Source organism: Dermacentor andersoni, chromosome 11, assembly GCF_023375885.2.
Source record: "Dermacentor andersoni chromosome 11, qqDerAnde1_hic_scaffold, whole genome shotgun sequence".
NCBI classification, from domain to species: Eukaryota; Metazoa; Arthropoda; class Arachnida; order Ixodida; family Ixodidae; genus Dermacentor; species Dermacentor andersoni.
Genome location: NC_092824.1, coordinates 11719487 through 11746642, shown reverse-complemented (window position 1 = coordinate 11746642; position 27156 = coordinate 11719487). Strand labels below are relative to the sequence as shown.

Below are 27156 nucleotides of genomic sequence, written 5' to 3'. Positions count from 1 at the left end.
TCCCGGAGAGACGGCGCTCGCAGCCGACCCACTTCCTGTTGCGGAGGAAGTGACGATTACTAGGCTGGCGCACGCTCGACCAATGGCTTGACGAGAGACCGCGGATCCTGCCTCCGAGATCGAAAACAGACGCTGCTATAATCTCGGAGGCAGGGCTACGTGATTTAGGTTTGCAGCGGCCACCGCAGCTAGCGCTCGCAGCCGACCCGGGTTAACCCGGGTCGGGAAGAGTAAAGAGGAGAGTGGCAGGAACCAGCTTCTCGGCTCACGCGGCAGGCATCTAGTAAAGGAGGCGTTGGTCGGGATGAGGTATCCTTCTGCGTCTTTCCATCTAAACCCTACGAACAAGAACGGAGGCGGCGTTGGATCCAAGCAGTCAGGCGAGCGGAGTAAGTTCCTGTCTTGTTGCCCTGTCAAGCGGTGTCGGGCTGGTTTCTAAATCGAATTTCGCGTATGTGCTTGGTTTATTCGATAGTGAAGACGGTCAGCCGTGGCAGCCAGTACCAAAGAGCAGAATGTGCAGTCGGCATTTCGTCGGAAACAAAATGAGCAATAGCATGCACCATCCGGCATATGTACCAACCATTTTTCCTTCGCGATACCACCGCCAAGCCCCTTCCAATGCCATCACACGAAGCGAACGACACGAAAAGTAAATATTATCCATTCATTGCCAAGAATTATGTGGGAGGGAAGCTGCCTTGTAATACGAGTTGTGTGCGCATACTGCCGGCGCACGCGCGACTAAGCCGCCTATGGTTTTTTAAAATGCGCATGCGGATGAGGACTCGGTGCTGAGATGCATCCGGTAAATTTATGTAATTAGTGCTAAATGTAGCCAGCCCTGTTGCGGATCCAGCAGCGGAGCACTCAAACCCTTGCTTGCGCGAGTCAGCTGATGCGGTAAAGCTTTCTTCTCCATTGACTGCTGTGGCGAAGTAAAATATGAATTTTTTATGTCTAGTCAGAGAAATATGGTAAGTCTTCAGGCCAACTAATGCTTCTGAAACCATAGCGCAGCACGACCGGTGACATAGCTGCTAGATTTGCGAGGCAGGCTGCCCCGCACGCATGGCAACGGCACACGCGCAACCATTAAAGAAACACGTGCTCGTCGCGACACACTGTGAAAAATATATAAAGCTTAAAAAGCTTCTTTCGTCATTTCTTCACTTGATGGCGCTAGCTTTACGAAAACTCTCCACTTCAAGCGGCGCGAAAACGGAAACATACGAACTATAATACGGCCGCGCACGTGTGTGTCGTCTGGTCGAGCGGCTGGGATATGCCGCGTTTCGTCGCCAGGGCGGCGTGCAACTCACGCTTTTCGACGCGCCGCCTATCCAGCGCTGGTTCTCCATGGGCTGAAACTGGCTGAAGCAAGTCAAACACAGCAGCCATAGCTGAGTGTCAATGAGATCAGTTACTATTATTAGCATCCTTATCAAAAAGAAAATACAAAATTTGAGTTTTTATTTACATTAATAGTGGTTATATTTGTAAGACTAGAGAGGCAACAAGCGCACGGTTGTTGCGTGCTCAGCCAATGGGTAAACTGCGGCTATGTCGAAACAGCCACAGTAGTTGGTTTCGGTCCTTTGAGCGGCGGCTATCCTTTACTGCTTTACTTCTTTTACAGAATCTTCGCGCATATTGAGCTCTAAAAACAATGTCTGCCAAGTTCTGAAGACCTCATTCTCGCCTTTCGAGTCATGACTTCGACATGACAGCAATGGAGAACCCCAAAAGCGGCGACAGTAATGGCAGCGCCGACCATGAGGAGGCAAGTCGCGCTCACAGTGACATTTCTTTTGAAAAAATGGCAAGAATTGCACTCACTTCGTAGCTGTTTATCGCAGGAAAGCAGCTTGGACAAATTTGTCGAGAAGCAGCTGGCGCTCTTGGAACTGGAACGAGAAGAGGAGGTCGAACAAAATGCGTGAGCGATTCACCCGGTCGATTCTCGTTCGCCACCCGAGTACGCTGCGATGCGTACTGTGCTTTCGTACTTATCTTTAGGAAGCTGCAGGAGAAGTACTCCGTCAAGGAACTTCAGAGCAAAGGTCTCTGCATCGCCAAGCTAGTCGTCGACTCCGCTCACACCGGCCTGTACGGAAGGACCGTATGCAAGTTTCGCTCTTGTCACCACGGAGCACCGCTGCCCTCTCATGGCTTTTCAAACGGTGGGGCGCGCATTGGTGTTTCTTTTTTTTTTTTGTTTGCCATTAGCTGCTCCTACGTGTGATCGTGAGAGGTCCGGCGTCACAAACACTTACCAGATGCGTTTGATAGCCGAGCACGCAGCCTTTCAATTAAAACACATGCGGGTGCTCCTTGCAAGCATTGCAAATAATACTTTGTCATTTTAATTGAATGTTTTGCCAAGAGTATGTTTTAATTACAAAAAGGGACGTCTCTGTAAGGTTTGCAGTATCTGACTGCCGTAAAACAGAGGGTCCTACATCATACTGTGTGTGTGTTTGCATGGTCCACATATATGTTACTGCCAATGTGCAGTGCTTCAGCGAGACGTATAGGCGTGCCGTTTATCACGGATGTCACTGCGTACAGATGTGAGCTCACAAATCTGTCAAGAATTCTCGAGGGTCATGCTGCTGAACAAAGAGGACTAACAGCAGCTGCTAGGTTCAAAGTACCGGGCTGAATATTGTGTGGCCTGTGTGTTCTTGTGGCTTATGCTTTTTGCCAGCATTTCCTCTTAAATCTGCCAGAAAAGCACATATATTGATTTCGTTCCATCGCAGCCCAGAATTTCAGACAAAAGTGTGGCAGTGCCGTGAAAATGCCTCCATATTAATTTGCAATCTGTACCCGACTCAGCAGCCCATTCATTGGCATCATTGCACATATCTTTTACAAAACAATGGCAACAATTTAATGGTGCTGTATTGCCTGTCTGTTGCTTCATGTTGTTTGTGTCACTTTGCCTGCCATGCTGCTTGCTTTGTTTCTTTACAAGGCAGTGATCCAAGTTGGCACATCAGTGTGTCTTACATTACGAGTACTTCTGCGCTCTTGCTTTTTTGTAGGTGACATTGTTGGTGTGGCGGTGGCAAGTGATCCAGCCAGGGAGGTCGTTTGCTCTGGTGTTGTTTCTAGCATTGCAGCTGCAAACATCACACTTGCTTTCGACGAAGGCCGTGACACACTCGATGGCGATGACGGTCGTGTTTTCAACTTGCTCAAACTTGCCAATGACGTCACCTACAGGAGGCTGAAAAGGCATGTTGTTCTTACAAGTTCGTTTAATCTTGATAGCACTTTCACCTCAGGGGTGCCCTGGAACACGTTTGGATGCAGTAAACCTAGTTTAATCTTTTCTCTTCATTCAGTAGCTCAATGTCTACACTTGTGGCCTAATGGCAATGGACTATTCACAGACAGACTCGCCTCACATACAGTGAAGAAATCAAAGTCCAGACAGGATGACAGCAGCGTTCAAACGACACCCGCACTCCTCTTGCCGGCAAACAAGTCAGCTTGGCACGCAATAGAAGCATTCTGTAGGCATCATATCTGACCAACAAACAGCATCAATGGTGTTACACATGGCCAGAAAGGTTTCCTTGCACAATTATTATGTGCCCTGTTGCCGTTTTATCATTGCCAATGTTTATTATGAAGTTTAATAGGGGAAGAGGACTGAAATCACGGCACATGTTTTTAGTAATTCATTTGGCACCGACTGACAGTTCCCTAATCAGGGTATGTAACATAATTAACATCAAGCTTTGCAAGGCTTTCTAATGTGTTGTCTTTCTTTCTTGTATGCAGTGCATATGAGTAGCATAGTCTGAAATGATAAAGCAAAACCACACTTACAATATGCATTTTCTTGAACCACTCATTTTACACAATAAGAGAATAACACTTTTGTAGTAATAAGAGCTTGCGTATGTTTTCAGCATTTTTCATTGGTTAGACAAATGTGCCATGATTAAAACTACAGGAGAACAATGAGCGTTGTAATAAAACATGGACAGAAATTGGAAGATCCCTCCACTTCGTAAACTGACAGTGTGAAAGAATTTGTTCACACAGAGATCTCATGACAGTGTATCAGAAGAATAGATGCCTGGTGTCTTGTACGATTTTCAGTATTCTGTTGATACGTTACCTCCTGTAGAATTTGTATATCTGCCAATGACTGTGTTATTTACCAATTGCCTGCTAATGTTAATGACCAAATATTTCAGGATTTCATTTCAATTATTTATTTTCTGAAATTGCCCAAGAACAGCTTTACGCCTTAATATTGGTGCACTTGTGTTACATAAAGAACATAAAACCGAAAAACAAGACGGAATATCCCACCAAACAACAGTTGTACAAACTGGAACAAAAAATTAAATTAATCAAAGACAGAAGTCAGCTAATGAGCAAATAGTAGAGCTGAATATATCAAGGTAATCACGCAAGGTATTTTGTTGTGTTACAAGATGTGTTGCAGTGTCAGAGGTGCAAGATGAATTCACATAGAAAATTCTAGGATTACGCAAGTTAGGGTGAAGCACGCAAAATGTTACAGCTGACAGTAGCCTCGGACAGGAGAAGTGGTTGTGAATTAGTTTATACAAGAATAAGTAATCACGGTATTTCCGCCTTATTTCTAGGGGTCTAATATTAAACATGCACAGTGCACGCTCATAGGTGCGTACTGTACAAACTTGTGTAACTGTTGGCTAATGATTCTAAACCCAAATGAAATGTAAAGGGATATCAATTTCATGTCATCGTAACCTCCTTATCTTTTCCCACATAGTCACTGATATGCCTATAAAAGCTGTTAACTCTTACAAGTACCTAGGCATGATGTTTTTTTTCTGATCTTGACTGGTGTCTGCGTGTGACTAACATCGTCTCATCCACAAACCATAATGTAGGGTTTTTGAAATGTCATTTGCTTATTGCCCCTCATCATGTGGAGTTATTAACTTACAAGACCATTATCAACACCAAGCTTCAGTACTCGGCAGAAACCTGAAGCTGTCACTACATACACATCATTAATGCCATTGAATTGCTCCAGGACCAAGCTACTAGGTTTATACATTCATTGTACTCTTATGACATCAGTACATCTTCAGTAAAGGCAGAATCCAACTTACGAATTCTTTCCTGTTGCTGCCGAATTGCAAGCCAGTCGCTATTTCTTAAGTTTTTCTACAGTCCCCTGAAACAGGCCCCTCATGTTTCACCAGCTGCACGCACATCCCTTTGCATATCGTAGCTCAGCTTTGTGCCCATACTGCTGTCCTCTTTTTGTCGTCCTTTTCCTTTAATATGGCAGCTGTCCGATACGACCTTCCCTGCAGTGTTGCAGCTATCACTAGTCCATCAGTCCTCAGTGATGTAGCCACTACGTTTTCTACAACGTCGTCATCCTTATGAATTAGTTTTCTGTTATTGTCACCCCTTATGTGATGCCCTGCGTATGGGGCCCTTGAGAAAATAAAGTGAATGTGAGAGAGACAGAGAGAGAGTAGACAAGCATGCTTAGTCAAGCTACGAGGGCATAGTACTAGGGGCATTTGCTTGTCAATAATGGAATGTGGGCAAAGGGCTCTCAAAAACATTTAATTAAAAAACATTAATGGAGACTTGCTTTTACCAGGAACGCTCTGCATATTTTATAAAAGGTGTTGCAGGGATCCTTTAAGTTTTGCAGTGTCACCGACGTACTGCTGTCTCCTCATTTTTTGTCCCACCATGCCACTAATGTACCCGTACATTCTCTACTCTCTAGTGAGCACCGTACTAAGGGTGCAATGGCCATTATCCGTGTCATTTTTTGCTTGTAAATAACCAACAATGCACCGCTGTTTTCATTTTAACAGGAGAAAAAGGCCAGATACTGAAAGGGTTAGACGAGCCTCGTGCTGTCATTATTCAACTGGACATAAGCCTTGTTATTTTACAGTAAATATGGTTCAGGGTTTCTGGTCGAAAAAGAAAGTATGCCTAATTTTTTTTTCAGGTTTCGGTTTTAATCAGAAACAATCAGTGAAAGCAAGTTCACCACAGAGCCATGACCATGATTGGCAGGCAGCTGCAAGCTTACATGCACTCTGATACAAGGAGTCTGGCGAGGTGAAATTCATTTGTCAGCCGTAGCTCCCAAGCAGCCTTTACTGTTTCTTTTTCTTATTTGCATCCATTTTGTCTGCCACTGTGACAGAAACAAGAACCAGTTCGCTCTGCAGAAATCCTAAAGGGCTAGCCTGAGATAATCATCCCGAAATTTGCTAAAGAATTTATTGGCATTTGGAAAAATACAATCAATTACTCGTTCAGTATGAATCAACTAGTCTGCAACAAAGCATACATTTCGAACTCTCATCCCGTCACAAATGTACACGATTGTGTCTTTTTCATAAGATCTATAATTTCAATCTCACTCTAAGTGAACAGCTTGTAACACACCCATTGTACATGAATGAAAAGAAAGAGGGTTAACCGAGAGCATCGCACGCATAATGTGAAGACGTGGAATCGTTCCCCACCTGCGGCAAGTTTTTTCATCCACTTTCATTTCCATTAATTTATCACTTCTTCAATTAAATTAATAAGTATAAGAAATTTCCCCTATGTTGTCCTTGGTATCTTTGTTTGTTGGCTTCTTATGCCCATCGTACATGTCATCCTGTTCCGATCAAAGACTAATAGTTGGTGTGCTTTCTTGTCGAACTGAATTATACCAGGATTCCTTTATTTCAAGAACAAGTCTCGATTGCGAACACCTGCCTGCTTCCATCACTGCTATTCTGGACAATGCGAGCTTTATAGTAGCTGTGCACAATGCATTATGTTAAACTTTATTGCTGCACGTTTGTTACTATGAGCTACTCCTTTCTGTAATGCCTCTGGGCCCAGAAAGTATGTGACCAGGTGGTCAGAATTAATCCAGAGCCCTCCACTATGGCCTCCCTCATAGCCTGAGTGTTGCTTTGGGACATTAAACTCAATCAATCCGTACATGTTTCTTTTACACAGGACCTTGGAGAAGCTTCGAAAATGCAGAGAAGTGAGGTACAACAACTTAGTTGAAATCCTGTTTGGAACAGTGCCTCCCACCGAAGTGCCAGTGTTGACTTCTCAGCAGCCTATTGGTGGGTTTTGCTTTTTCAATTGTGAAGTAGTTTGATTCCAGTTTGCTTCTTCATATGGAATCAGGACCTCTCCATCACTTCTGCTTGCAATAAGTGTAGATAAGTGAATAGCAATGTTGTCTATGTTAAAATGATTATTAGAAGGCTGAAAGGAGCTAGCTGCACATATCAGAGCTGCGTTGTACTAACATAGTAAAAGCTCGGAGGACAATGCAAATAATGAATAAAATAATGAGTTACAAATGAATAATGTAAGTTGTCACAGTGCTGCATAGAAAAGGAGACAAGAATGAGTTTACAAGCTGCCCACCTATTTCCGCACTACCAATTTTTTCTTGAAGTTTGGAAAAAGCTATTGATAAAAGATGAATTTTCGTACTACTTCTGGCATGATTTCAAAATCGCAATGTAGCTTCATGAAAAGCAGATTGACTGAGACTACTTTATTGGCTCAGAAATAAATAATCCTAAAGTGTTCTGAAAACAGAGAATTGTGTATTAGAATCTTTCTTAGATTATTCCAAGGTCTTTGATAATCTCCGTCATCACACTCTAATTGAAAGACCAGGAATGTATGGTATTTTTGGCGTGTCTCTTTCACTCCTGAAATTGTACCTTAAGTATCGCTCCCAATTTGTTAAAATTAGCGCTGATCTTAAAGATTACCTAGCAATAAATGTTATCAAACGTGTATTGGCTCAAATGCAAGCAGCTCACGAGGTTATCTGATTGTGTCAGTGGGTTCTGCACTGCTTTCTCTTTGTGGCTAGTCAAAGTGTGGAACTTCATCTATGCTTGTTTTAGTGGTGTGACATAGGACGAGTGTAAGAACTGAAACTTCCGCAGCCTTTGTCAGAAAGATGAGCTCCCCTATGGCATTTGTTGAATATATTTATTCGTCTGCATGAATTAAAGTAGTAGAAATGTATTTGCTGAACATATAGAAGTACTGCTATTCTTTAAGGACGACAAGATCTGTGTGGCAGTAGTTGACGAATAGAAGCAGGAAATGTTTGCCACAAAAGTTGTTCATGACTTGCAATAAATCTCAGGGATCAATAATGGCAGTAGTAAAACTCCATTTCTTGTTTAAACACCACCCTCCCAGACGGGCTTTACAAAAATCCAAAGTCAGGAATGTACTGAATGTTCTGTAGATAAGCCAAGCACATGGAAAAGGTTCTGCCAAAAAAAAAGAAAAGAAGAGGCTGGTTCATTCACATTTAAGTTTGGTGCAGAGGCAGAATTTCATGCTGTATTCTATGTAATACCACATTTACGTGCAGTGGTTGACCTATTTTATCCAGAATAAATCGCAACCACACGACTTGTGGGGGGGTGCTGGATTTTTAAAAAGCAATAGTCTTAGTCAAAGGAACAGTGGGGCCATCTGTCACTGTTGTGCAGAGACATGCTGTGTGCTGTGTTATCACATAATGGTGAAAGGTGGCTCCACCATTGCATTGATGAGAAAAATATGTGCCTTTTGTTTAGCAATGCTGCACACAATAACATATACCTTATGGCCTCTTCTGCACAAAACAGGTAAATACTGCATCGAAACATAATGTTAAGCTAAGTGCACTGTGAAATCTGTGAAAATTGATCAAAAAGAAGTCATGCGAAGTTAACAAGCACACACTTTAACAACACAAAAGAAGGCAGACACAGGACAAGACATGGGATGGCGCTTGTCCTGTGTCTGCCATCTTTTGTCTCATCTGAAGTGTGCGCACTTGATAAGCCTGCAACTATGAACCAACTAACCCAGCAACACATTTATTTTATATGAGGACAAGTCATCAGTTTAGATGAAAAAGTCATTTATGCGTGAATTTCTTACTTACAAAACAAATCCTAAATCAGTTCCCACTGGGTATTCTTTCAAGGCCCAATTTTTATTAATTGCATCAAGAAAGTATACTATTACTGGAGGAAACAAATACACACCAAACCATCAGCACTAGTATGTGAGTGTGATATTGCAAATGTCAGTGTTTTCACATATTTTATTTATTTATTTAAAGTACCTGACAGGCCTCTATGTGAGGCGTTGAGTAAGGCAGGCTAGCATAATCATGTGGTAATGCAAGACAGTAAACTAATTTTGAGAAATAATAAAAGCATATCAACAATGAAGACATCAATCAGATATACAAACAATAATCTAGGCATAAATTCATGTATGTCAGGTTAAAGCATAGTTAGCAAGAAAACAAGTAATCAAAAAGCATTTGCTTGCTAACTAAATTAACAAGCACACGGTCACGTGCGCACAAGCAAAGATGACCATATCTCGCTCGATGACCGTGCAAACTCGCGGTAAAGAATGCTGGTGTGAGGAACTATCAGATTCGGCGACAATGAATCTGGGGAAGTCATTCCACAGGCTATTTGATGTTCAGGAAATGCTCTTGAATTTTGCTGTAGTCATTGACAGGCTCAGCATGCAATGACATTTGCCCCTCAAAGGGAACAGACACACGCATGCTTGCATATTGCATCGTCTCATTCTGCCTTCAACCAACTTTCTTCAGGTGCTGCTGCAAGTTGTGTGCGTTGGCCCTGAGGCAGAAACAGTACTTGCAGTAAAATGATTAGCTGTGCCTTTTGCAGTGCGTTTTGTCAAACTTCTCAGCTGTGGGCAAGCAAGTTAGTTCTCTGGACTTGTAGCACAGTCATATGACTCCCTCCTAAGCCATTTCCCAAGTTTCCAGCAGTGCCGCATATGCATTTACACTGTGAGCTGTCTTCTTCATACCCACACTTGCCAACCTCAACTGCCTGGATGGCTTGTTTTTCACATACCAAGACTTCTAACAGTGCATGATGGTTGTCAGACGACAGTGCTATGGCAAGCTTGCTACACTCTCATGCCTCACCAAATTTTTGCGGGGCAGCAAACGCCATGTCTCACGTCAGCCAATCAAAATAGAGAACCAAAAGGGCTTCTCTGTTGTGTGTGTCTGATTGGTGTCTGTGTAAGGTCGACTTAATGGAAGATTCACAGAAACATCACTGGCATGCAATGGGCGAGCCCAACTCCTTCCTCGCAGCACACAGCCGGCTTTCATTACCGGTTGGCTTACTGAAGATCTAGCCTTTGTTGCATTGCACAGAATTGGCAAGACAGACTATAGTTTAAAATTGAGGCATGCAGCTGGGGTCCTATTTGAAGAATATAATAGTGTTCCTCTCTGGTCCTCCCTGCCTACCCTTCTGTTTATATTTTCTCGATAAATAGAGCTCTTCAACAAGGCCCTGGACGAATCACAGAAAGAGGCGGTGGCCTTTTCCCTGAGGCAGAAGGAACTGGCAATCATCCATGGTCCGCCGGGGACAGGAAAAACGACCACACTGGTTGAGGTTGTGCTCCAGTGTTCCAAGCAAGGGTCCAAGGTTAGAGCAACTAATCTGTCCAAAGTCTTCACATGGACATCATGTGTGACTTGAGAAACTGGAGCGCTGTGGATAAAAGCGATGGCGCTAAATAGATGGAGACAGTAGGACACTTGCCATTGTGGATCAGTGGGGATAGTGCTCCACTAAGCAGAAGGTTGTGGGTTCGATTCTATCAGCCACATTGAAGTGGGTGCAGAACGAAAAAAAAAAGAAGCTTGTGTTTAAATGCAGGGCATCATTCTTTTTAGATCGTTAACATAATTTTAAAAAAGTCATCCATAGCATGTAGCAATACTCTAATTATTGAGCTAGATTATGCTCAGAGGCAATCATTATTCTCGGGAAATAGCAAAATAAATATTTGACTAATTGACATAGTCTCACTAATAGCTTTTAAACTATTTACAGCACCTACTGCAATTTGACTTTGAAAGTTGTATGCACTCAGTTCGCATTCTCAAGATGGCACCAGTTTCATGATATACATTCCCAAAGTTTGCGACATACTGCATTGGTGTTCCAGTATTTTTAGCTTGAATGCATAAAAAGGTGTGTTGGTAAAAAAAAAAGTGGAACAGTGCATTTTTATTGCAAGTCTGACAGCCTGTATCTCAAAACTGGTGCTGTTTCAAAATTCATTGCAAGTGGATGTAACTCGTGAAGTCACTGGCCTCAATTCGTATGCAGTCAAGCCTTGATATAACTAAGTTTTACTTGCAGCAAAAAACTTCCTTAAATTGCACATTTCGCAAATTTGAGTTTTTAATATTTTAGCAACTTCACAAATTCCCAGAGCATTCCTGGTGGATAGTATATCTTGTCAGTAAGCACATATAAACAAATCGCAAGAAGGTCAGGTCATAATAGCACAGTTGTGAGCATCGGCGTATGCGGTGCAGATCGTACCGAGAGCAATGCATCGCATAGCATCCGAGATTTGCACATGTTGCATCGCAGGGTGCTGTGAATCTCGGACGCTATGGCTTAATTATGGCTAAATTAATTAATACAATGCTTAGTGTCTGCAGCAGTCATCAGATGGCATCAGAAAGATGGAAAGTGCGCTAGAAGGAATCATTATCGTGTTTAATCTCTCGTACAAACAGGCGGGCACAAAAAAAAATAGTGACATGCGTACTTATTTATCCTTTTCTCGGGTACTGCATTTCACGCGCTAACAACTTAGATATCGCTCAATGCAAGAAGCGCCTGCATGGTTGGAACTTACTCTAATGTTATTGTTTATTCTATCTGTTGTGTCTGTTCTTGCCAATCCTTTTATAATCAGATTGTATGCGTGACACAAATTGTATTGTAATTTCTGGAAGCCACATAGGCACCAGCGACTAGCCTGGAACGGTCAACGAATCATGGAATCATGTATAAAAGCTGCCGCGCTTCGCCTGCAGATAAGATTTTGCTGTTCGCCGACTGTGTTCACTGCTATCATTGTGCATTATGTGACTGGTATAGTAAGCAGCGTGGCTACAGAGAGCATTAAAGGGGCCCTGAACTACTTTTTATCAAAGTCTAGAGGCACATTCGAATTTAAAATAGGCCATTGCAGAAATACTTCACAGCAATAAGTTCTTGAATACGTTCAGCAGAAGCGGAGTTATTGGAATTCAAACATGCCCGATGCAGTGCTTCCACACCTTGTTCAATAATTTGCACTGCGAAGGCTACAATGGAAGCGAGGTGTGCCCGCCTACTGAATTTTACCATGGCGCCCAGTTCAAATTTGATTTTGGTTGTTCAAGTAGATGCCACTACTTCTGATTTTGGCGCCTACAACGAGCAAGGGTGGTTGTCCTCGGAGAGCCGCAGTGTGCTCAGCCAGCAGACTAGTCGCGGGACCTCGCAGTGTCTATGCTACGTAGCAAGCCGCAGCTACACGTAACTGTAGTGCATATGCACAGCATTTGCGTTGTGCACGACAAAGGTGCGCGCTTGCGCTCCTGTGCTCTGGTCTGGCCTATTACGTGGTGCAGACCGGTTTTGTCCTGCACCATCTTGACCGATGGATAATAGCTGTATCCAACTTGCGCATTTTGAAGCACTGCCAATAGCTCAACACGAAGCAAAGTCTGCCAGCGCATGTAACCAGGAGCGGCCAGGAGTGAGCATGTGCTGGCAAGCGTGCATGTGGTTTGACCTTAAGTTTCGCATGGTTCAAGGCTAGTTAAGTGTTCAAAACTAGTTGAACTTAGCGATAACCAACAGCTACGACATCGATAAGCAGGGTAGCCAAAGTTTAATCTTACGCGGGTAGCCACAGACAAGTGGGGAGCAGACAATAGTTTGCATTTTCTAGAAGTACGTAATTATCAAACTTTGAAAGCAGGCTTTTGCTTACTTGAGCCTGTTTATTAAACTACGCTAATAAATATACACAGTAACACTAGGAAGAAGTGCACTGATCCAAACACCCTTCTTGTCAGCTGTCACTGTCAGCTATTGGCCAATAGGAGCTGCATATGGGAATCTGCTGTATTACGAAATAAAGCGTCCAGAAAAGAGTGAGGAGCAGGCTTCTTTTGAAAAGAGTGTTTGAGAAAAACGTGAGTTTCTGTTCCCCTTGCGAGCTCCACGCGCCGTGCACGACTGCAAAATTTGGCTGAGATGTTCCTTGCAGCGTATTGTGTATTGCAGCGGACTGTGTTTTTTCACTAGCCCGAGGGCTGTTTCAGGACCATTTTAAATGCAAAGTCAGAGAGGCTTAGACAATCCCATAGATGGCGGAAATGGTAAAGGAACCTGCTATGAGTAACTACCTAAGAGGTAAAAGTGAAATCAGTACAGGAACAATTCATGATTACTCAAAGGGAAGCTGTTTATTTTTCAAAGCGAGATCAGGGTGCCTTAGAATGCAAAGTTATAAAATGAGGTGCACCAAGAAAGAAGAAACATGTGCTTGCTGCGGTAAAGCTAGGGAAACAATGGAGCATGTTTTATTAGAATGTGAAGATGTCTACCCAGCTGTCGGTTTAGGCTCCTTGAAGCCTTTGGGTTCAGGCATAGAGTTTCTCCCTATAACACCTAGAGGGAAATCTGGTGCCACCGTCTATGGGAGTTTCCTAAGGGGTGCTGTGCCGTGATGGGTAGTATTGTGGGTAGTATAAAGTAGTATTGGTACGGGGTGGTCCTCAGTATGGGCTGAACGGTCAGCTTTATCGGCACATTCATTGCCGATAATCCCGCAGTGACTTGGAAGCCATCGGAAAGTTATTTCATGGCCTGCATCACTTATATGGTGCATCGTCTTTGTAATCTGAAATACTAGCTGTTCGTGCGGTCTGCGTCATAAAGGTGACAGTAGAGAATGCAGCGCCACCAGCAGTGCAGCTGTAGCACCTGAGACAGCTGTATGTCTCAAACAACAAATGTATGAAATGAAATGAATTGCAGAAGATTGTCCACTTGTGTGGCTGTTCATCACCGATGTAATGAAGGGCGGTAAAGAGTGCTGCGAGCTCAGCTGCCGTCGATAATGTGGCATGAGTCATCATAAATTTTATGGTTGTAACTTTCGCAGGTATCACGATTGCCGCAGCAGAGCTGTTTGGCAGGACAGATCCATCAGTGTAGATATGCGTAGAGTCATGGTAGTTCTACAAAAATAGTAACCTGAGCTGTTTAAGGGCTGGTGGTGATAGATCAGCTTTTTTCATGATGCCAGGTATTGTGAGGTTGATTTTTGGCTGAGCGAGGCAGCATGGAAGAATCAAAGGTCTCACAGCCAGAGTGAAACAAGCTGGCAATGATTCATCATGAACGATTATCGTTTGGCTGAAAGACGTGCATGGTCAGTCCGCTGGTAGAGAGGCTAGGTGGTGGCTAGGAGCACTTCAATTTCAATGTGGTTCTTGACAAGGTGGTCTCTAGCGATTACTATAGTAGCCACTGTTGATGTACTCTGAGGCAGGCCTAGGCAGATCCGGAGCGCTTCAGCCTGAACACTTTGTATTGTGCATAGATTCATCTTGCCTGTGTTGGTTATTGCTGGCAAGCTGTACCACAGAAAGCAAAGAAAAGGTGCCCTGTACAGTTGTAGCATAGCACTTGTCGACATTCCCCAAGTCTTGCCAGTGAAAAACTTGAACAGGTGGCAGATGCCTGTCAACCTTTTTTTCACGTATGGTATGTGAGGGCTCCATGACAAGTCCCTGTCGATAATGACACCTAGAAACTTGTAAGATCGCACATATGGTATTATTTGGCCATTCGTCATTACACTGTAGTTTGTCATGGGTTTGCGTGCAAATGGAACTAGTGCGCATTTCTTGGAGGAAATTTCCAGGCCTCGATGACTGTATTGCAATATGTGCACTGAAGTAATTAGCGAAGAATTGATTAGTTAAATATTGTTAATTATTCAGTTATGTCAATGTAAGTAATGTCCACCTCTTTGAGTAATCCAGCTCAGTGAGTAGATTTGTGCTATATACCACAGGATATTTTTAAAATTTGGTGAACATAAAGGAAAACACCGAGTTTAACTGCAGTTAACGAAACAACAGGTGGTCAGAGTTAGTCTGGAGCCTTCCACCACAGCATGCCAGGGTTGCATTGAAATGTTACACCCTCCCAAACTGATTAGTCGAGGCAGCAGAATGCACACATTACTCGGGTCTACTGCCAGCTGTGTTCTAAGAGCAGTACATACAGTTCACTTCCCTGTTAAAGGGAACATGTGAATGTAAAGCATTTGTGTGTACAGCAAAAGTTGTATAAAGCCAGTTATATTTAATGCATAACTAACAACAGCAGTGGCGGTGCCACTGCTGCTGCTGCTGGACTATGTAGACTTAGCAGTGATGAAATTTCATCAGATATACTACCTTTTTAAATGTTTTGTCAGTTTCAGTCTAAAGAAGCAGTGCCGTGGGTTTTGCTGTGTAACTTACTGACGACATATAAAGGAGATTGCACTTTATTGTGTGTCAGCAGCAAAAGTTTTTTGGCAAGAGGCCCTTCAGTGTAAAAGAAAGGGGCTTACCTTAAAGGATATTAATCCTTAATCCACTCTTGTCAAGGGTATAAAATAGTTTTTAAAGAATTCTTTACCAGTTAAATGATTTAGGGTTCCTCCTTACAGTCCATTTAAAGTCGTGGAATGGGAAGCCCAGGTGACAAAAGTGTAAGAACTGCCTCAGGCTGAAGTCCCTGGCTGATGTTGCAAAATTTATGTACAGTGGATTAGGTGGATGAGCTGGAGGTGTGCCGTAAAAATTGGCATTCCAGGTTTTAGTATGCGCCCCATCGAATGTTGCCGTTGACAACTTGGTGGAAAGACTCTCGGGCACATCACTGAAGGTTGTGCGCCTCGGCCACCCGGCACGCCTGCTGCCTGGCATTGCTTGGCACTCCCTCGATGCCATCTTGGCCCGGTCAGACGACTTCGGCATCATTGGCGACATCCGCAAGGAGATAGACGACCTAATGGTATGGCTTCATTGCAGCCAGGAGCTTACTTTCACATTTTTGCTTGCAATCATAGGAATGGTGAACCTCTGCCTAATGTCAAAAACTGTTATATTTCTTTTTATACATTCACGTTTCTCTACTGAACAGTATTGCTTTCACAAAGTTAGTTGCCTGGTGTGTAATATCAGTCCCACACAGAATTGCCAACCTCGAAAGCTAATTTACACCTAAGCCAGATAGAAAAAATCACTAGAATTCCCTAGACTTAGCCATAGTGCGGTTATTTAGTATGTTCTCTAAGAAAACTGCATTTGTGCTATGCAAATACATTGCGTATTTTAGTTTTAAGACTTATTTATGTATTCATTTGAAAGGATTTATTGAAGTCATTGTGTTGAACTGAAATGATGTCGCAGTGCAAGTTACAATGCTTGCAACAGCATTTATTCGCACACAGCCTGAACAATGTCAGACGTAGGAGCAAAATTTTAGTAGAATGCACATTCATGTGCACGAGATAGCCCCACTTCTTTATTGAGCAGTTGAAATACATACATACATAAAAGAAAAAAAAAAATGCGATGAATGCTAAAATTAATAAAGCCTATATTGCCCAACTGGAGGCACACAAACTGCTCATACTCATGTGTCATGTAACAGGTCGCAAAAAATTTTAAGTGGTCAGTAGATAGTTAATCCCAAATGGTACATGTCTTTTCGCATGAGGTTGATGTGACATTGGTGCATATAAAATTGTAACAGTGCGCTCCTAAGAAATCTTGCTTGGCGTGAAGTGTCGCCTGCAGGGTCACTGCTTCCAGTCTGTTCCTAGTCTTTGTCTTGGCAAGGTTAATTTGAGAGAAAGCTCTCTCCACAGTAACGCTGGAACGAGGAAGGCATAGCAGTTTGTTTATGAAGTCGCTTAGTGTTGGAAACAAAGCGGCACCGTCACCTTGTGTGGTGTGTTGCACACACTTCCAAAAATGCTCCACACTTACATCCACTGGTAAAGCTAGATCCATGTTACGAAGATGTCTCCATTCGTTGTCGAGTTTGTTGATCTCTACTGTAGCCAATAAATGGAACAAAGCAAGAGGAGCAATTTAAGCAACACGTCTCTCTACCACAGAGCAGGGATCAGTTGCCTCCAGCGGCTTCATCTGTAAATTGTCTAGAGAACATCTTTTGATAATTTGACTTGCGCCTTCAATATAAAATTCTAAACATTTCAGGCGGAAGTTGCGCACAGCTGTAAGGTCTATGTCAAGTGGCTTAGCTAATTCTGGTGTTACCATGCCACCTAGGTAGACTTGCTTGAGTGGGACGAAGTTACTTGGGTCTTTTTAGTGCAATCGATTGAGCGGCGTTTAACGCAGGTATCGCAGGTTCGAGATAAATATTTCATTAAAGGTATGCAGAAATTGACAGCACAGCTAGGTACGAATAGCAATATATATTTCAGTAAGCGTGAGCTGTTAACTGCTGCAGGGCATCCACACCTTGTCATTTACTTGACAGTATGAATTCACTGCGTTGCTGTACAATTATAATTAAGTTGCAGGGACGAAAATCAAAGCATGCCATGACCTCTGTAGTTCCAGCTCAACAGTTGTTTTTTTCCTACATGAGTAAGCGGAAGATTTCCCAGAATTTTGGCAAATTTCCCTTTTTGTCTTAAGACGAGATAAATTTTCTAGTTCTAGGGAAATTTCCCCACAGGTTGGCAGCACTGGTCCCACAGTACCATGTATGTGATGGGTTTCCTGTGGCCTTATATTGTAAAAAGTCCCTTCTGCTTCATTCTTTGAATCCTCTGTTAATTGCTTCTGTTCTAACAGTGATTCCGTGACTGCTTCTCGTTCATTTCAGTGATATACATATAGCTTGTAGCGTAGAAATCCAAACTAGACAGAAATTCATAGAATGTGGATGCTTGAAGTTATCAACTGTTTGAACAATGAATGTAGCTGAAGCCAATGTTTCAACAACGGGAATCACTTTCATCAATTGCCACAATGAAAATCTCAAAGCATGGAACAATAATGTATATTCCTGTCCAATGCTTCCTGCTTGTATTTTGCTTTGCCTACTGCGGTGACTTGGCTTTTATGCTGTTCCGCTGCTTATTGTCAGATCACGGCTTGGATTCTCAGCTATGACAGCCTCATTTTGATGGGTGCAGTGACGCCAGATCAAAATTAAGCCTCGACTACAGCACTGTCAATTTGCCGCTTTGGTATGCCAAATGCTGTCAGTTTTGATTGTATTTTTCTTCCTGCTGTTGCCATCACAGCATCTTCCACGTATTGAACTGTGCACCTGAAAAATCTCTAATACTTTCTGCTGTGTCATACAGCGTGTCGTCAACCGACAGCAGGAAACATATCTCGTGACGCCACCTCGAGCGACAGCATACTGCGTAGCGCCATGACGTCACCATAATAGCATATAAAAACAATGCACGCAAAGTAAAATGGTTTTTTTCCGCACGTGTTTCCGAGGCATTCACTCGAAACACAACAGTGGCGACGAGGATGGGATTGACGTGGTAGGGAAATGCCTTGAATTACTGCTACTGAAACAGGCAGCGTTGGTACCTGGGCAAGCTCCTGCATTCACCGAAGAGGAAGGAGGCTGGTCCGCGTACAAGGTACGCTTAGAAGCTCACTTTCAAGCATAAGAAATCATGGGTACAGCAAAACAAGCTCTGCTGGTGGCTGCTCCGTCCAACAGTGCTGTCAAGGTATTCCAGGGATAATGCCACCCCAAAAGCATGAACAACCTCACACACAGTGATGTCGTCAAGCATCTGCAGAGCCACTACGAGCTGCAGGTCAACGAAACAGTAGCCACTTACCTGTTTTTCATGCGCACACGGGCAGAAGGTGAGACAGTTCGGGATTTTGTAGCTGCACTTCGTCGCATGGCTGAAGATTGCAATTTTGGAGACATGTTGCACAGCATGCTGCGGCACTGCATAGTATGTGCTGTTCAAGATAAAGATGTAAGCTGTCTATTGTTGACCCGCGGCTCCCTGTCATTGAAGGAATCGGAAGACTTCGCAATTTCAGCTGAAGTTGCTGTGGCAAACATGCAGCACATGTAGATACTACCCTCCGAGGAGGCAGACACAACTAATTTTGTCAGGTTGGTCCACTCATGTCCGAAGTCTAGGAAACCAAGTGGGCTGCCTTGCAATGAACACCGGCCTTGCACCCTATGTGGTGCACTCTCGCGTCAAGCAGATGATTGTCGTCATCTCAGAACAGTGTGCCATCGGTGCCAGAAACGTGGCCACTTAGCGCGAGTGTGTGGAGCGTTGGGCAAAGGTACTAAGGTGAGGCGACAAGTGTGTGCACTCTCTCAAAGCCCGCAAGATAGTTCTGAGGACTTCGAAGCTTTGCACATGCCCTTTGTGAATGAAGCAACAAACAGCGCTCACGTTAAGCCTATTCTTTGCCAAATGAGTTGGAAAGGAGTGCCGCTTATGATGTTGGCAGGCACGGAGTCACGTTTGAGTGTGATTCTGCGGGCAGTTTTCGAGTAACCTCGAGGCAAGTAGCCACGTCTGCAGGCAACAATAATGAAGCTATCATATTTCAAAGGCCCACTTCCTATCACTGGAAAATTTCAACTCAATGGGACCATGGGTGGCCCGACAAATCAGGTCAAACTGGTCGTTGTTGATTGTCCAGGACTGACGATTTGTGGCCGTGACACCATTCAAAGTTTCACCATGACGTGTCCCGGTACTCACTGCAAACGCTGTGGCATGTGTACAAGCGAACACTGCAGACAGAATGCTGGAAACCTTGTTGTCAAAGTACATATGGCAGTGGAACTGCAAAGGTATCCGTCGCTAGAAGAATGTGCTCTTACACTATGCATAGTATGTCAGGCAGCTCACAGACTGGATGTCACAGCACTCCAAGACACATGAGTTCATCTAATATTGCCTCGATATACTGCCTCTTATAACAGTAGCATACCATGTGTAGATCACTCTATAGAGTTCGAAACAATAATTACTAGAAGGAACTCTTGCACCAGTGTCTATGGGAGCTGCGTGTGTGGTGGTTCAGCCAGCATCGGGATGATTGATTTGCCTTAACTTCACTCTTCTGGCTTCAAACACTTTTGTGACTTTATAAACTCATCATTTTAAACTAAGTACTGCATTATAAATAATTAAATAAGCACCATTAAAATTGTCCGATGGTAGGTTTCCACACAGGACATCAAGTACGGAAGCCCGATGTTGGAAACCATTGTGCCACGTATGCATGCGTAAACAGGTGGCATAGAACAAACACCCTTATGAATTTCTCGCTGGCAAGCAAGTGCGTTAAGATGTTTGGCACATTTCAATTTGGCCACCTCGACAGGCTGCACCGCTGCACTTAGTAGCGATTATTTATGTTCATAATGTCTTCTGCCTTTGTAAAAGTATAGATTGCTTTGAAACTTAGGTCAGTGAAGGTAGGTAAAGCACAATAAACAAAGCCACAAGAACATCTCAACTCCCAAGCGCAGACAGATACATGTACTAACCATCATTCCCATGGTGGCTGAACGATCGCAGCGCCGCAGTTCCCTCTAGTAATTATTGTCGAAAATTCAGTGAGTCACCCCTCTTCAAAAAGGACCACCAGTACCTCGAGCTATGATGGTAACACTTGTTGCAAATACCCACGCAGTGATGCAAGAAGCTATTGGTCGCATTAACAATCGGGACAAGGCAAGCATGCTCCTTCACTTCACTTCACTTTTAGTATTTCCTTAAAAGACCCCTCAATGGAGGCATTACATAAGGGGTGGAGTTTACAAATGTTGTTTATTCTAATTAGTGGCCACATGAGTTCAATGAAGAATATGAGTATTAAGCTTATCAGCAAACGTCGATGAACAGGTGATTTCGGCTAGGTGACGGGGCAGGCCGTTCCAGTCGGTTGAAGACCGGCAAAAGAAAGACGCAGAGTAGGTTGTAGTACGGCTGCGTGGATGGGTTACTTGCAAGGAATGCCCTGCATGCAGGGAATGGCGAGGTGGTGGGGCCAACACATATGGTGCATGATGGAGCGAGCTGTAATAAACGTTATGAAAGAGGATTAACAAATCAATGGAATGCCGGGATGATAGCATGTTTAACCCTTTCGCTGTCGGACGTTTCTGGCCGTGACGCACCCCCAGTGTCGGCTTGGTTTCAGGGAGCGAGCATAACAGGGAATGAACATAGCAATTTATTTTTGATTATGATTGGTATACAAATAACATAGTCAATGCAATATGCACATTTCAGTGTTCTGCAGCTGTTGTTAGTAAACATCATCATCATCATCAGCGTGACTATAAAATCCGTTCAACATCCGAATCTGACAATGCGGAACCCTCTTCCTCTCATGCGACTTTGTCCGAGTCCGAATCCGAGCTAGGCTCGTATTCTGAATTGGAATTCAGCCACCGCTCCCATGAGCAGACGAAGGTCCCACGCGCCGAGCCATCCGAAAGTAACCGCGCGCAGGGAGGATGCGCTTTCAGTCGCCCGCGCAACGGAGAGAAATGGGACGTTGCGTGATCAAGAAGACAGAGGGAGATGGAAAAAGGCTAAACAAAGTTCGAAGGGCTTTACGTTTACTGCTGCAAGTCGGAAGCGAGGGTGCGGCGGGAGAGCGAAAGCAGCAATCGAGTCACCCTTTTTGGAGAGGCAACGGCACGTGCGCCTGAACTTGACGCGCCGTAGCAGGCACACCAACAGAAGAAAAATAAAAACCTTCAAACCAGCGGAGATTACAGAACAACCTTTGAACCCATAACCACACGCGCGCGACGCATGATCCAGCGAACGCGGAGCCACCGCGCCACTCAGCAAAGAGAAAGTGGGGAGTGGCAGTCGCACCGTACTCTTCAATACATGGACTGACGCAGGTCGGGGCGAATGTACGAACTTGTAGAAAGAGTCAACAGATGGCGTGGCAAATCCAGGAGCGCCTGGTTTGCGCTCAGGCGCGAAATTTTGAACGCACGATAGAGAACGTACCGGTACGTCAGTGACGCCGTGGGGGGGAAGCACGATGACGTACCGGTACGTCCGTGACAGCGAAAGGGTTAAGGTGGACTGTGCTTTTAGTAGTGATACGCTCTTGTTGTAAGAATACGAAGAATGAATGAATCTTGCTGCACGATTCTGAATTCTTTCAAGTGCATTGATAAGGTAAGTTTGATGTGGTGACCAGATGGGGGATGCGTATTCAAGTTTCGGATGTACGAGCGTCTTGAAGTCTAGTAGTTTGACGTGTTGCGGTGCATGACACAGATGGCATTTTAGGAATCCTAATGTTTGGTTAGCAGAGGCAGTAATGCGTGTTACATGAGCAGACCAGTCTAAGTCGTATGAAAGGGTGACGCCGAGGTATTTAAATGTGTCCGCTTTTTTATGGGTAGTATTAGTAATATTGTATGGAGAGTACAAGGGCTGATGATGGCAAATGAAGCACATTACTTTACATTTGTTGGGGTTAAGGGTCATTAGCCAGTCGTTACACCAGTCTTGCACTTTGTTAAGGTCATTTTGTAACATACTGTGGTCAGAGTCGTTAGTAATTATGCTGTAGATGACACAATCATCAGCAGACATACGGATTTGAGAGGAAACACCAAGAGGAAGGTCGTTAATGTAAATAAGAGAAAGTAGGGGGCCTAGAACACTACCTTGTGGGATGCCAGATGTTACAGGGAGGGGCGTGGAAGTGTGATTATTGACATGCACTAACTGTGATCGGTTAGTGAGGAATTCAATAACCCAATTTAAGATGTCAGGTTGCAGGTTCAGCTGGGAGAGCTTGAGTATTAGGTGTTGGTGAGGTAACTTATGAAATGCTTTAGCATAATCAAGAAAAATTGCATTGATTATGTGTTAGCATCGAGATTCACGTGTAAGTCATGGACAAACATAGCAAGTTGCATTTCGCACGAGAGACCCTTACGGAAACCATGTTGGGATGGGTGAAAGAAGTTGTTGGTGTCAAGGAAGTGCATAATTTGGGTGAAAATGACGTGCTCCATTAACTTGCAGGGTATGCTGGTTAGGGAAATTGATCTGTAGTTAAGAGGTGAGTTTTTATTACCTGTTTTGTAGATTAGAACGACCTGCCCTTTCTTCCAGATGACAGGGATGCTACAATAGGATAAAGACTGTGAGAAGATTAATCTGTGCTATTTCGCCCCATAAGGCCTACAATATCGCTTTCATTAACAGCTACTGCACACCAAAAGCATGATCTGTTGGCCAACTCTGGAAACAACTTTTGATCTTCCGTCGCAAACAAGACATTTGGTTAGTTGACCTTGTGGAGCTTCCACTCTGTGTGCATCTAGGGCTGAAGGCGAGCTCCAGATCTAGCCCCACACAGTCGCTCCGTGGTACTCTCCAACCCGTAGCGCGGAATCGCAGCTACGTCAGGTTTGAACTAATAAGGCAACCAGCAGCGTCAACTGTAACAACGTTTATTGCTACCAGCAATAAAGAACACTGGCAGAGGGGCGTCCTCTCTGTAATGAGTAATAATAGGCTGGCCTCATTGCCCGGGATAGTCAGGCAAATGAGGTCACTCATGGGTTGCGGCAGGTACTCCAGTCCGGAAGGTTAGGGGCCCGGCATCAGAGAACGAGGGTCTCCCCTGGTGGCGCTGTTTTGTACGTTTTTACCTTGGCAAGAGGAATGTCCTCCTCGCCCGTCAGCTACCTTCCCGCAAGTCGGGGAGGAAGGGTGAGCACGCGCCACGAGAGCGAGGGAGAAGTGGGAGAGGGCATAGTGCGCCTTTCCCATGTCTATGCCGGCTCTCGACGCGGGGGGAAATGGGCACGTGTGCTCCCCACAACTTTAACTGTCACCATAAAACTTGAGGCTATACTAATAGCACACAGGGTGGTAGATAGCTCCTACAGTTAGCATTTGAAGCACATCTTTTCCTTTTAAATGACACAACAGTGTAGACATGCATCGGGAATCACAGGGAATGCAACACCAATCTGGACCTTATTTGGACCTGCACAAGAAGAGAAGGGGTGTGGCAAAACACTGTTGAAACACTTGGCAGTGACCTCTTTGCATTAGAGGCCACTGTTCCCATCAGCCATCATAGGACAAGGGCTCGTACGAAAGCACATGGACTTACCTCACCGACTGGCATAAATTTAGACAAACAGTGGCTGACACCCACATCAACTCTCTGCAAGAATAGGAACTACTCCTCAAGCAAACACATAATGCAACCACAAATGTGGTGCAATGAACAGAAGTTCATCCACAGGTGGATTGTGATCTCATTGTTCTTTGTGATAGGCACCGCAAACTAATCTGATCCTGGAAAAGCGAGCGTCTCAAAGAAAGGCTGGACAGTGCTACTAAATAGGCACTGGAATATGATGATCATCTCGCTGCACATGATTGGATGCAGATTTGTGAGACTGCGGGCAACAACATACATACAAGCAGATCATGGGCACTCTTCTGCAGCCTCCTAGGTCAGCCAAAAAGAAGGACCACCTGAAAGCACTTCAAACAAAAGACAATGTGTCAGCAAGTGATCTTGCTGAATGCATTGCAGATCACTTCTTTCCTACGGACACACGTCAACCATAGCACCGACACCTCCCTGAGCTGGATTGCCAACCAGTCATGGAAGTGGACCGACTGCTCACCATGCGTGAGTTAGAAGCCACCATCTGTACAAGTAAATGTAATACAGCTCCCAGAGGGGATTGCATAACGATTAAGGTGCTACGTAAACTGCCAGATGACTACCAGCAATATTTATTGGGCATGATAAAAGGCATGGCAGCACGGGACAATCCCCTCGGTGTGAAGGGAGCTGAAAATGTTTCCCCATACTGAAACCTGGGAAGCCCTCGACTTCCATCTCGAACCTGCATCACATTTCCCTTACCTTATGCCCTGGCAAAATCATGGAAAAGGTTACTCTTTAGAGGTTACGCTGCGTCCAAGATTCCAACACTGAGATATACGCCAGAGGGATCAGTTATAGCAAAGTTAGGTCAACGGAGCATGCCGTGCTCGCCCTTGCTGAAAATTACTCACACAGGAGCAGTAGTCAAGTACGAGTCATCATTGGGCTCGACATTAAGGGTGCCTTTGACAAGGCCTTTCCTCACAAGGCCATAATGTCTCTGCAACATCCAACTGGCAGAACGCCTCCTATTACTACATCAGGGACTTCCTAGCTAATCACACGGTGCAAGTGTGGGTCAACGAAGTTTGAGCACAGACCCAATACATTCCCACAGGGGTACAGCAAGGCTCCATCCTGTGCCCTACCTTATTTTCACTTGCACTCCACCAACTCTCACACATACTCTAGGAGGTAGAAGACCTGGAATACACAATTTATGCCAACGACATCACCCTCTGGGCAAGCAAAGGATCCCCCGCCCAACTGCAAGAGACCTTACAGCAAGCTTTAGACACCAATAAGGAATTCCTTTTAATATTACCTTCCCCTTTTCCTTTCCCCAGTGTAGGGTAGCCAACTGGGCTCAGTGTTAACCTTCCTGCCATTCATTTATCATTTGCTCTCTCCCCCCTCTCTCTCACTCCCCCCCCCCCCCCCCCCTTACACAAGAAGGATAACTGTCTCCAGCACCAAGTCTGAATACTTGGTCATCATTGACTGGACGGGCTCTCTTGCAGAAGAGGATCGCAAATAAGTTCCTCTCACAGTAGATGGTAGTACGATATTGCAAAAACAACACACGAAGGTGCTTGGATTCTGGCTCCAAGACAATGGCGGCGCTCCAACATGGATGCATGACATCACACAGCAACTCTTACTAATCAAACGTCAACTCGAACATGTTACAAGGAGTGTTAGGGGCCTCAAGGAACACCAAGCACTAGGAATTGTAGGGTTTGTCCGTAAAGTAATGAGACTGGGTCTGCTAAAAAGAATTTATTGATTCAGTTGGTACATATTATTAAAATTCCTCTAAATAGTCTCCTCAGACATCGATACACCGCTGCCAATGCGATTCCCACGCTGCAAAGGCTCCCTGGAAGTCAGCTGCCGTAATCTCTTTCAGAGACTCTGTGGCAGCCCATTAGATGGTGAGAAAATCGTTGAAACGGTGACCTTTCAGGCTTCTCTTGAGCTTTGGGATCAGGAAAAAGTCTGCCGGGCTCACATTGAGGTTGTACGGTGGCTGCGGCATGGTGCGGCGGCTGCGGCAGACCAGGTAGGTGGTCACAACAAAGGCAGTGTGGGCTGGAGCATTGTTGTGGTGGAGTTTCTAGTCATTGGCATCTCCGGTCGTTTTCATTTGACGGCTCTGTGAAGGCACTCAAGGACTTCTTTGTAGAACACGGTGTTTACGGTTTGTCCCAGTGGTACAACTTGTTTGTGGACTACCCCACTCTTGTCAAAAAAGACAATGAACATTGTCTTTACCTTGGACTTCAATATTCTCGCCTTCTTGGGGTGGGGGTGAGTTCACGGTGTGCCACTCCGACCTTTGGCGCTTGGTTTCGGGGCCGTACTGGAGTATCCACAATTTGTCGCCTGTTATTACGTCTAAAAAGTCCCATTCACTTTCTAACTACACCAGCATCTTGCAGAAATGTCAACTCGTCATTGTTTTCGTTTATCACCCAACACCTTTGGCACCAATTTATAACAAACCTTCCGCATGTTCAAATTTCCAGAAATAATTTTGTGAACCATTGTTCTACACATTTTGAGGTCTTCGGCGATTAATCTGATACTCATACAATAGTTGGAGTCCAGAAGATTTTTTACTTTGGCCACATTGTCATCCAAATCACTCGTTGAAGGGCGTCCGGATTGCTCCATGTCTTCAGCAGTCTCCCGTCCATTCTCGAACTCACTGAACCACTGAAAAACCTAGGCCTTTGACAGGACATCACCTCTGTAAGCCTCCTTAACCAAGGCAAGTGTGTCTCGGAAGTGGTTTTGCCCACGTGAAAGCAAAATTTAACTGCGTACTGCTGCTCCAGTGAATGCTCCGTTTTTGACGTTTTCTGCCATGACAAAAACTCGAAAACAGCTTTTGTGCCACTTCAGATCCTCACTCTGAAAGAGCTCGGACACGACTGCTGCCCAGTACGTTACCTAGCTTAGAACCTCCACCACAAGTCCCGCCTCTGGGGAGCGCGCTACTGGTGACT

General features: G+C 44.4%; 1 protein-coding gene across 2 annotated transcripts in view; it reads left to right on the top strand.

Moving 5' to 3' along the window:
• Window positions 1-304: 304 nt before the first annotated feature.
• The window catches only part of LOC126517907 (DNA-binding protein SMUBP-2-like), a 104800-nt gene continuing 77948 nt past the window's right edge, over window positions 305-27156 (top strand). The window contains exons 1-8 of one of the 2 annotated variants that reach the window (XM_072285379.1): window positions 305-389; window positions 1640-1783; window positions 1860-1939; window positions 2020-2183; window positions 3051-3243; window positions 7015-7130; window positions 10375-10529; window positions 15777-15977. In XM_072285379.1, the coding sequence (XP_072141480.1) occupies window positions 1724-1783; window positions 1860-1939; window positions 2020-2183; window positions 3051-3243; window positions 7015-7130; window positions 10375-10529; window positions 15777-15977 (969 nt within the window). In that variant the 5' untranslated portion in view covers window positions 305-389; window positions 1640-1723. Of the gene's footprint in view, window positions 390-1413; window positions 1784-1859; window positions 1940-2019; window positions 2184-3050; window positions 3244-7014; window positions 7131-10374; window positions 10530-15776; window positions 15978-27156 lie in introns of those variants that run through there. The other variant, XM_050167730.3, reaches the window with a different exon arrangement.